The sequence below is a fragment of the Halyomorpha halys genome, unplaced genomic scaffold (assembly GCF_000696795.3).
Source record: "Halyomorpha halys isolate HHAL.00 unplaced genomic scaffold, Hhal_1.1 Scaffold2473.1, whole genome shotgun sequence".
NCBI lineage: Eukaryota > Metazoa > Arthropoda > Insecta > Hemiptera > Pentatomidae > Halyomorpha > Halyomorpha halys.
Genome location: NW_027104807.1, coordinates 59,689 through 71,104, shown reverse-complemented (window position 1 = coordinate 71,104; position 11,416 = coordinate 59,689). Strand labels below are relative to the sequence as shown.

Sequence of the window (11,416 nt, the reverse complement as noted above, 5' to 3'; positions counted from 1 at the left end):
AGTATTTAAAAATATTTATTACTTATATTGAATAAATATGAATGAATTTATCACACTAGTTATGGTGGAATTTCTTGCTTCCACTCCTTCAAAACTATTAATTTTGAATTATTTTGCTTCTTTGAATTTTTTTTTTGTCTTGCAAAAATAAATGATAACATTTTTCTTGATATATTATCTTTTTTAAATCTGAATAAGTGGGAGATTAAATTTGCTGCCCATTGGGTAGTGAGCACAAGTAAAATTGATTTGCACAAGAGCGGAAGATCTAGTTAGTATGTATTTAGTCTTATCTTTGGGATTGTTCATAGTTTTTTTTATAAATTATTATTAATATATTTTTTTTTTTATGAATCATCAATAGTAATTTGAGTGTTTAATTTGTATCATGTAGTTTTTGCTTTATTTTGATGGATTTAAAACCTTTGTTTTTTGCTATTTCATAATGTGTATTTGTAAATCTTAATAAAATAAACTCATTAAAAATTGATATTACATTAGTTTGTTCATTTAAACTATCTTTTCATTTTTAATTGAATGCAATTTCAGTTCAACTAGCTGTTTAAAATTTCATTATGCCCTATAGTATCATCAAATATGTTAATGATACCCTCTAAAATCAATTAGATTTAAAAATAGAAAATCCAAAGTTGTTTTATAAAGACAAAGTAGGGTCATTTTTTGTATTTTCAACATTTGTGGTATAAGAAAAAATAAATTACTAAATACAATGATACCTTTTCAAGAAATTTCTTCTCAATTTTTCTTACTCATAAATCAAATTTCTTGGTGATAAAATTTAATTTGTCCTTTGTATAGCCAATGGTTTGTCAGGCACATGAAATAGTTGCTTAGGTTTCGTAGTAAGTAATGACTTTTTTAATAATACATAGTAAATAAGAATGTTTATTTTTTATGCAATTGATTATGTTTAGATTATATAATTCCAGGAAATACTCATCCAATTTGACATTGCTTATGATTCATCACTATATCAACTATTACTCTTCTTCTTCTTCTTCTTTTTTTTTTTTTTTATTATTCTGTACTTCCACATTAAATATTTAATTTACTCTTTCCATATTTATGTAATTTTCTATATTTCATCTTATCGTTCATGAATGTCATCTTCTATTTCTAGAATAGTACTACATTGTTTTTTATCTTCTTTATTTGGCTCTAATGAAAACCTCCAATGAGAGTCAAAATGTAGGCTATTAATAAATAGCTTTTTATTCTGTATTTCATTCTTAAAAAATTAAGGTTTGTATGCAGTATTTAAACATCTTTATATTATGTCAATAGGCTTTGAAAACAAGGAAGAAAATATGGTAAATGAAAATAAACAAGAAGAAGACGTTAAATTCGAATACAGATTTCCCAAAATAGGGGTAGAGCCAGTGATGTTTTTGTATATGAGTGCCTACATGATGACGTCTGTTGTCGGAGAACAATTTTTTATTTTTAAGGCCTGTACGGTTAATCTGGGATTTCCGAAAAATATTTGTGAACATATTATGGACAAAGCTAATCAAAATTACAACAAACAAGTTCAGGTACTCAAATATTCATGTTTTATGTTCTTTTATATTTCAAATTATTTGTTATCACCCCTTTTACCTATTTAAGTAGTGTAACTTGTAAATGCATTCTTGACTTGTTCTGTTAGTCCCTTCTATTTCAATGTCTATACTTGTGCTTGAAATCTGCATGAAATCGGTATATTCTTCACGTTTTATTTATTTTTTCATCTTTCTTATTATACCCCTTCTCCTTTTTTATTCTTTTCTTATTCTTTCTTCCTTACCCTATTAAGTTACGTTCACATCTTATTATTGTCATATTTACAAATTACTCCTTTTGGCTTATAATTTTTTACTTATTTCATTCAAGTATTTTACTTACATATTTCGTTAACTTAAATTAAATGTTTTTTACATATATTTACTGTCTAGATTTTCTCATTCATATTCATATTTTTTGACGCCTTTTGGCATATATAACTTATTTTTTAATCATTCTCTAATTCCTCTTATTCATTATAGTTGTATCTTATTTTTTGTTCTTTCTTGTTGCTTCTCAACCATCTTCGCCTGATTTAAATATTCATTTATATTCCTTATTCTTATTAACTAAATATTTTTTGAATAGATATGTTAGTAAATGTTAGAGTATTGAAGAAATGTTTGTATCGAATTTCGGCCAAAGAAATTAACACTAACTGCTTCTACTGGATCTTGTTCTGAAAATTATTTTTGATCAAATATCATCATCACCATTATAATTATTTTATCCCCTTTACCATTTGTGCAGTGGTTTGATCAAATATAAAAGCTGATGTGAGGCCCAGTCCAAACCTTTTCTGCAAGGCCCACATATTATCTACTATAGTATCAATCTTGTAGATTTATTTCCTTATCCCATCCTATTATCATGATCTTGCCGTATCTGTGAACAGATGTCTATTTTTTTTTTCTGAAACTGGAAGACATAACTTTCAACTCATTTTAAATTCTTTTTTATTCTCTGTGCTCAGCTCCTATAAGTGCAAGGCCTTGATACAGGTCATACAGGCCTAATGCAGGCCTTTACAGACATATAATTTCATATTTAGTGTTTTGAAAAATAAATTAAAAATAATGAAAAAATAAAAATAACCTTACATGGATTTTTATTTTTCACTTATATCCAAAATACCCTAAACAAAAATAATGTAAACATTGAATAATAACTATTTTTCTAGTACACTGAATTTACAATTATTATATCTATAATAATAATAATATGTATAACCCAATATTTTATCGTTCTAGGTTGAGGTTTCTAAATTCTTCCAATATGAAGGTGTGACATCTAATGCAATACCATTGGTTCTAGCCTTCATTCTTGGTGGTTGGAGTGACCGTGTTGGTCGCAAACTACCCTTGCTTCTAGGCCTCTTTGGTTGTTTAATATATTATTTTGCTCTGTTTCTCAATAATATATTTGGTAAGTATTACCATTATTAGTTTATTATTAGATAACCAAATCTATTACGTTATTACAAAAGTCTTTCTGTATTAATCCATTGCTGACATATGAGGTGTTGAAAAGTGGATTCCATATTTTTCATAAAAATTGAATTTGATGTGTCAAAACATTAAATATCATGCTATTTGTTGGCTATATGAAGAATTTTGAAACCATTCAGGAGATATAGCCAGTTTAACAAAAAGTCCAGTGTATTTGATCTCAAGATGGCAGTGCAATTTAAAAAGAAAAAAGATAAAAATAGTGAGGAAGCTATGTTGACCTTCATATTTAGTAGATGTTTTTTATTAATTATCTTTTAATTATTTCATAAAATGATTTATGAATTTATTATTTATAGGATATAAAGAAAATAGTAAAACATTTTTCTGCAGAGTTGTGGCCTCTGGAGGCAATACTCTACACCGCCTGTTTTCCTTCAGCTCTTACTGGAATGAACTTATCTATTTTCATGGCTTGCTTTGCATATCTCGCAGATACAACACCTATAGATCAAAGAACTCTTAGGACAACGCTGCTAGAAGTGGCTTATTTGTTACCAATGCCGATTGGCACAGCTCTTGGTATGACTTTCTTTATTATAATCATTAACAAAATTTATTTATACAGATTAAATAACAAGGAAACTATAAAAAAAAGGTTTATAAAAAAATTTATTATGTAAAAGCACAAAAAAACAGATTAACATTGCAAGAAATGTAAAACTAATTTCAGATAGCTCAAGAATACAGATAGCCCCAAAACATTGAGTTTATATGATAACAGCAATAAAGACTGATAAAGAAGGAAGAAGTTTCACAATATAAAAAACTTCAAAAAAAAAACTTTCATTAGTGAATTAAATTATTTTGATTGTATATTATATTATCTAAAATGTATGACATGATATATGATAAATATATGAAGGAGGTTAAAGTCAAAGTGGTGTAAGTCTGAACAACATTGTTTAAACAAATTTTATTATTAATGGGGTAAATTTTAATTAATGTGACAATATTTCAAAAATAAATAATAAATGCACTTAACAAAAGGAGGAATATTAGTACTTGAAGATGGGGAAACCCAAAACGTAGTAAAGCAAATATAGAATATAAATAATATTCTAAATGGAAGTTTTTTTCACTTCAATGTCTTAATAAATATTGTGATAATTGAGGCATTGCTTTCCAAAACCACCAAGTCCATTTTCAATTTTTTTAGTGTTTATTTAATTAAAAGTGTTGGTCCTTGTTTTTCCTCTACACATTCTTTTATCTTATGATGATCTAGTATCAAAAATATTAATTACAAATTGATTCAGCTAGTTTAGAAATAATTTTTTATTTATTTTAAACATCTGAAAATGACATATCATGGTAAAATCAACAAATACGAGTTTAGAGGTTGTAAAATATTTAAAACGTCCAAAATGCTGGCATACAGGTGACTAAGTCTGTTTTTTTCTTTCAACAGCTCTTTTAGATTTATTTATGACCTCACCTCAAATGAAAGGTCACTTACATCATTTCACTCTGATTTTTAGCCACCTCTTATGTATATAGATATAAACTCTTAATTTAGCAAGCCAATATTTGTATTTACATTACTGACAGTCTAATGTGGGACAGCATTATGATCAATATTACATTATATTTGTTATATATAGATAATATGATATCCATTGTAGTATATAATATTATCTAATTATTGTAAATAAATAATGTTTATAAGAGTTAATATTACTTTTGCAGGCTCCTATTTATATAATGGACCTTTGAAGATTTCCTTCAAAGGAATGTTCCTTATCAATTGTGCCATCTTGTCAATAGCTATATTGTATACATTATTGGTAATACCTTGGAGAACAAGGGATCCTCCAAAAGATGGAGATAGAGCCTGCACGCTCGGCCATATTGTTGATACGTTAAAGATATTGTTAGTAAAAAGGAAGGAAGGGAGGAGGATGATATTTATTCTATGTCTCATTGGGATGGCCCTTTTTACTTTACAAAGGGGTAAGTTATAAAAATTTGTATTTTACTGCTTGTAACAGTGGTGTATATCATTTGAAATACCAGTGTTTGAAGTAACATTATAATAATCAAATATGTAACGAACGTCAAGGTTTGATATCAATATCACCAATCTCTACACATATCTACCCAATGATGCCTATCCAAACCCAAATCAACAAAATCAGTTTTGATGCAATCCTCTCACCTACTCTTTGGTTAACCCCTCAGACGTTTACCCATCAGATCAGTATTTATTAATTTTTTAAGAATAAATTTGTTACTATGTTCTACAACTTCATACAAAGTCCATGTTATTCGCTCTAATGCTATAAACAGAATTATATTTACTGGATCTAGTTCACATGAGTTGGGGTTATCTACATTCTCCAGTTAATTCATCCTTCTTCATTCTGATTATTTTATGCAACATTTTATTTTCAAAAACCTTCAGGTACTGTTCCTCCCTTAATATTTTCTGTTTATTGCTGACCCTAAATGTTTAAACCTTTTGTTACTTTGAAATAACATTAATAAAAAAAAAATTTATAACAATAATAAAAAAATTTTGGTTGCAATATCTTACTAATAAAGCAGTTGATTAAAAAAATATAATGATAAGGTTTACTAAATTTGGAGGTTAGTGAACAACAATTAATTATAATGGCCTATATTTTGATCATTAATTGGTATAATGTTAAAGAAATAAAAATATAAACTGTTTGTTGGATAGTGGACATTTTTTTCTATGCACCCCATTGTACGGAACATGCTTTGGTTTCATAGGCATCAGATTTCTAGTTTCACAAAGCATTATCATTATCTTCTGATTGCTCTGGACAGAGTTGAACAAAAATTAGCTATAGAAAGAGCTAATATTGTCATGGATACAATATTTATTTATTAATGAATAAGCATGATATCCATTGCAATTTTAGCTAGTATTTACAACTAAAGCTATTTTTTGTCCATCTCTGGCTCTGAACATTTTATAAAATTTGTACTTAACCTTATTTTATAGATGAAAGCCGCATGATACAACTCTATACCCAGCTAAAATTCAATTGGACTGTGAAAAATTACAGTAATTTCAGAACTTTTCAGACAGCATCATTCATTTTAGGTAAGTTTAAACTAACATTTGTTAATATCTTCTAACCATTTTGCTTCCTCACTACCAAGGGAAGCTTTGAATGAATGCAGTAAATAATAAATATTTATATTCTCAAAATGGAAACTTTTGTTGTGGAAAGTAGGGAGGGTTTTATAAATAAAGACAACAAGAGTGTGTTTTCATAAACAGATGCCACGACAGACAGTCCTAGAACAAAGCAGCATGCCTGTTCTTTTTTCTCAGCTGTATCATTGTTTCGCCATCTACCGTTTAATGTACAAACCAAAATAATAAAACCTATTTTCTATAACAACTTTTTACTCACATTATCCATTTGAGACATCAAGAAACAAACTTTGTTCTCTGTCTGTTGTCAAATTTGTGTTTAGGTATAACTGATCGAACCACTAACCTGATTTTGATGGCATTTTGAGGGATTGTAGTGTTGATACCAAGTTTTACAGATTTCATAAATTATTTTCAGTTTTATGAAAACTCCTTTCTGAATACAAAATATTTCAGCAATGGCTCATCTCATAGGTATATATATTTTTTTACATGACAAACCATTAAATTTGAAATGTAGATAACTATAGATAAATGTAGATAGTATAAGCAATAGAAAAATGATAATTTCCAGAAAAAGAAACTGAAAACAATATCCCTAGAATCTTAGCCAGTTGAAGCTATCAAGTAAAGCATAAATAATAATAAAGTAGGTTATAACTTACATAATGTAATTTTTTTAAATGTATGTACACATAACATCATTACTGCTTTAATTAGACCAAAACTGTTGACTTCGACAAGCTCAAGAGATGGACAAATCCCGAACTGATACTTTTCAGTATTAGTTGGAAGCTAAAATTGGATTAATACATTTATATATATGCATATGTATGCTGATATTATGAACCATTTTCATTTGTAAATCAATTTTAATTGTTAAATTTTTGAATGCTTCATTATTTTTTTTAAGGGTTACTGGTCGGCATTCCACTCCTTCAGAAATGTTTTCACATAAGGGACACTGTTATTATGATGATTGGAGCGACTAGTCATATTTCTGCAAGAATAATCTTCATCATCACTGAGGCACCTGAATGGTATTATGTTGGTAATACATTTTTATGTAATATCCATATTTTATTTCTATTTTGATTTACTGAAAAATAAAATAAGACTTTGCTCAAAAGAAAAAATAGTGAACTTAACTGACAAACATGTTACATCCCTTGATCAGAAAAGCTTTTCTATTGCTATTCATTGATTGGTCTTCAATTGATTACCATTTTTAAAGTGCTTGATCAGTTTTAAAAATGTGGTAAGCGCATCACAAAACTTTCAGTACAAACTTTTACAACCCTACTTTGAAATGAAATTAATACTTAATACTTTTCAAAACAGCTATCTTTTTATTATTCAATGAAAATACTTTCCCTTCTTATATATTGCATAAATAGGTAACTGAAAATAAATTCAAACTGTTGTTATAACAACTATGGAAAGGCGAAAAGATTTATTTTGTACTTCTTATTCAATCGGCATGACAACCCATTATTGGGTCTTGGTCTCCTCAAGCAGTTTCCATCAGTTTAATCTGTTAAGAGCAGCTGCTCTCCAATTCCTCACTCCGAGCAGAGTCCTCAAATCCTCTTCAACACCATCCGCTGGGCGGCCCCTCGGGCGTGTTCCATGTAGTATTTTGTCCTTAAGTTAATTAAAAAATTCTTTCATATTTTGTATTTATCCATAGTACATTACAACTAGCAATAAAAGGTGGATCTTTAATTTTATTTTCAATTAAATAAAATTAAAGATATTTAAATATTCAGCATTTTAGCACTGTAAAACTGTTCCAATGAGGATAAGATGTAGTTTATATAAAAAACTACTTGGTTGTATGTTGATATGCTGAATTTAATCAAATCATTTGAGCCATTTTTGATAAAAAAAGGTATAAATTAAATTTTATGAATTTCTCTAAAAAAAAAAATTTTCTGAGAGTTTTGAATTAAAAATTATCTTTTAGGAGCTGCAGTTGCTACTTTGGGTCCAGTAGTTGCAGCTGTACTGAGGTCGATAACTTCCAAACTAGTTCCGCAATCTGAAAGAGGTAACATTACTTCAATATATTTATTTTAAAAACAATTAACTGCTTCTATGTTGTTATCCATTAACTATTAATTAAAATATACTATAATTTTTCAAATGCTAACTTAGTTTTGGTAAAAAATGAAATGAAGAATTAATAAATCGGTATCTCTTACAGTTCATGAAGGGTCTTGGGATTGTTTAGTAACGATGTACTATTTCTTGACCATCGGTTTTACAAGGAGGTCATTTGATCAGGATCAAGTTCAACTGTCAAGTTTTTCTTAAACTCTAGCATTCCCTCATAGAGTTCCTCTCTTGAAATGCTGTCAAAGATGGCTTTAAAATCTAGGAATAAATGGTGAATGTTGACCCTGAATTCCCTCGCCTTTTCCAGTAAAATTCTAAGAAAGAACATTTGATTGGTGGTAGACTTCTATTCTTAATAGCAGCCTATTTCCCTCCAAGTAAAGGGTAGAAGTCTTTTAAACAGGATCCCTGAAAAGATCATGAATTTTGTTATACAAGGTTTGTAAGGGGATTAGAATGCTTGGATGTCTCCTTAGAGTATATGGTAGCCTCATACCACTCAATGGGAAATGTCTTCCTCTGTTATAGCTTAGCAGTTGCAGTTCTGAATTCCTGTACTAAAATGACCTATGAAAAAATATGAGCATCACATTAAAGAAAATCAGTGCAGTGGGTTTTACCAGGAGCATTTGGCATCAGTTAGGGACCTTGGAGTACTGTAATGAACCCACTGTCTCCCGAGCATACTGTAAGGTCAAGAATTAGGTACCTCAAATAATTTGTGGTTCAAGGGTTATCATAGGACTGTATCATTTTACATTATACTCGAATATTTTTTATCATTTCCAAATATCATTAAATTCTTTATAAATAAAAAAATTGATTGTAATTTCTGGTAATCACTTTAATTAAGTTTTGATATGAACTATTAAGTTCTTCAGTGATATAACATTTATTTTCTGTTTTAGGAAAAGCATTTGCATTGCTATCAATAAGTGATACAACACCACCATTGTTTTCTGGTTATGTTTTCTCCCAGGTCTACATACATACGATAAACACTCCATTCCCTGAAGCATTTTACCTTGTGGTCGTGGTTAGCCAGACAATCGTATTTCTTATAGCACTGTAAGTTTCATAATTTTAGAATATTATTATTCAAATAATAAAGAAATATGTGAATTAATTTACTTCTACAATTAAAGAAAAAAAAAAAAAAAGGGTAATTGGTTGATTACTTCATTCTGAGATATTATTTAAATTAATGTATCTTTTGTTCAGTCATAATAATCACAAAAAGATTAAAGTTAAAAATATCCTATGGTGTAATATGATTCAATTAAATCAAAAATAATCTTTGTACTGTACTGTACTGTACTGTACTGTACTGCACTGCACTGCACTGCACTGAACTGTACTGCACTGCACTGTACTACACTACACTACACTGCACTACACTACACTACATTACACTGTACACTACACTACACTACACTACACTACACTACACTACACTACACTACACTACACTACACTACACTACACTCACTACTATTTATTGTAAAACTATTAACATTTTTTTATTTTTTATTTATAACTAATTGCCTTATTACAGTTTTATCAATGCCAAGCTGCATGGAAAAAATATCACTGAAGCACAAGAATACTTAGAAGAGAGAGATATTCAGCAATAGGTACAATATTTCTCATTGTATCAACAATATATCATTTGAAATAATATTGTAGTTGGTTAAAAATCAATTAATTATTTTCTTTTAGGTACTGATCCAAAGAAAGGGATTAAATTCAAGATTAACTTTATTCTGTGATTTTTTGTTCTTAGAATAATAGTTTTGGGAAACCATTTTACCAAAATAATGATATGACAGTAAAATATTAATTTTTTTTTGTGCACTTTTGTCAGTTCTATCTCTTTTAACAAATTTAATTTAGGATGCATCACTGTGCAAACTGCTCATATTATAAATGAATAGTGGAGTTGGTGGACCATTAACAACTGCACAGTGCTGCGTTGGTTTCAAAAGTTTCACAGAGGAGATTTTGAGTTGGAAGACAGAGAAGGTTATGGATGCCATTCTGTAATTGACAATTTGATTTTGTTGTCTTATAGACTTAAATGAATGCCAACCAAGTCTTTAGGGCCGTTTGTAGCGGAGCGAGTTAAAACACCGTTTCGAATATGGTCTGGAGGGTTGACTTTTATTTCAGTGGTGGTTCCACAAAAAAACTTGACCCCCCACCATGGTTAGAATAGGGTGGCACAGCATAAACAAAAAAAAAATATTGGAGGAAGATAGTCCGGGTGGCGGTAAATAAAGGCTTCAAAATAGTAACAAAAGCTATTTACTGTTAACCAACGTTTTGCTCCACTTTGCAGGGCTGATGGGAATGGTGTTCTGTACCAACTTCCTCCAATCTACTTCATATGCTCAACTATCTTCTTCCTATATAAAAAAAAAAAAGAAAAAAAGGCTGTGATGTTTGCCCAATTTGGATTACGAAATCCTTCATCAAACTCCATACAAAATCCCTATTTGCCTCACCCTATTGACTTCCACTTTTTGAGCCCCTGAAAAACTTTTTATGGCAGAAAAGCTTTCAAAACTGGATTTATATAAAAAATGTTTTTCAGAAGTATATTTTTTATTTGTAGAAACCCAAAAACCTCTCTGGCTGGGATTAATAAGCTAGTTGTTTGTTGGTAAAAGTGTATTGGTGTTGATGGAAATTCTGACTAAATATACAAGGTGCCCCCGTATATGGCATACAGTTGTTAAAGTACTGCTATTAAGGTACCTCCTGGTAGCCAGAGCACAACTTCTGTCTTTCACCTACCTTCAGGACACCTCTTTTGCAGGCATTTTCCAACTCTTAAATCTGTAATGAACAAATGGGTAATGGATAGTATCTATTAAGTTGAGCTTTGATATGCCAAAATAAAGATTTTTATTACTGAGGAGTTATTATTTGACTGTAGATTGATACGAGGAGAAGATGGTTAGTTTTGGGTTTGGTGAGTAAAAATACACAAATGAGCAAAACTTATTTATTTGAGTTACCTGAATTACAAGGCTTCATCAGGGGTGAAAAACTAAACGAGATAACAACCTTATTTATAGAAAAAAAAAAATAATAA

The 11,416-nt window shown here is 29.3% G+C and overlaps 1 protein-coding gene across 1 annotated transcript; it reads left to right on the top strand.

The window, feature by feature from the left end:
- The first annotated feature begins 233 nt into the window (after positions 1 to 233).
- Positions 234 to 10,173, top strand: LOC106691539 (probable peptidoglycan muropeptide transporter SLC46). Its single transcript, XM_067045443.1, has 11 exons — positions 234 to 271; positions 1,306 to 1,556; positions 2,814 to 2,988; positions 3,405 to 3,593; positions 4,761 to 5,024; positions 6,043 to 6,144; positions 7,115 to 7,252; positions 8,168 to 8,251; positions 9,228 to 9,387; positions 9,875 to 9,953; positions 10,039 to 10,173. The coding sequence occupies exons 2-10, from the start codon at positions 1,329 to 1,331 to the stop codon at positions 9,951 to 9,953; spliced, it is 1,419 nt and encodes a 472-aa protein (XP_066901544.1). The 5' UTR covers positions 234 to 271; positions 1,306 to 1,328; the 3' UTR covers positions 10,039 to 10,173.
- Positions 10,174 to 11,416: the final 1,243 nt, after the last annotated feature.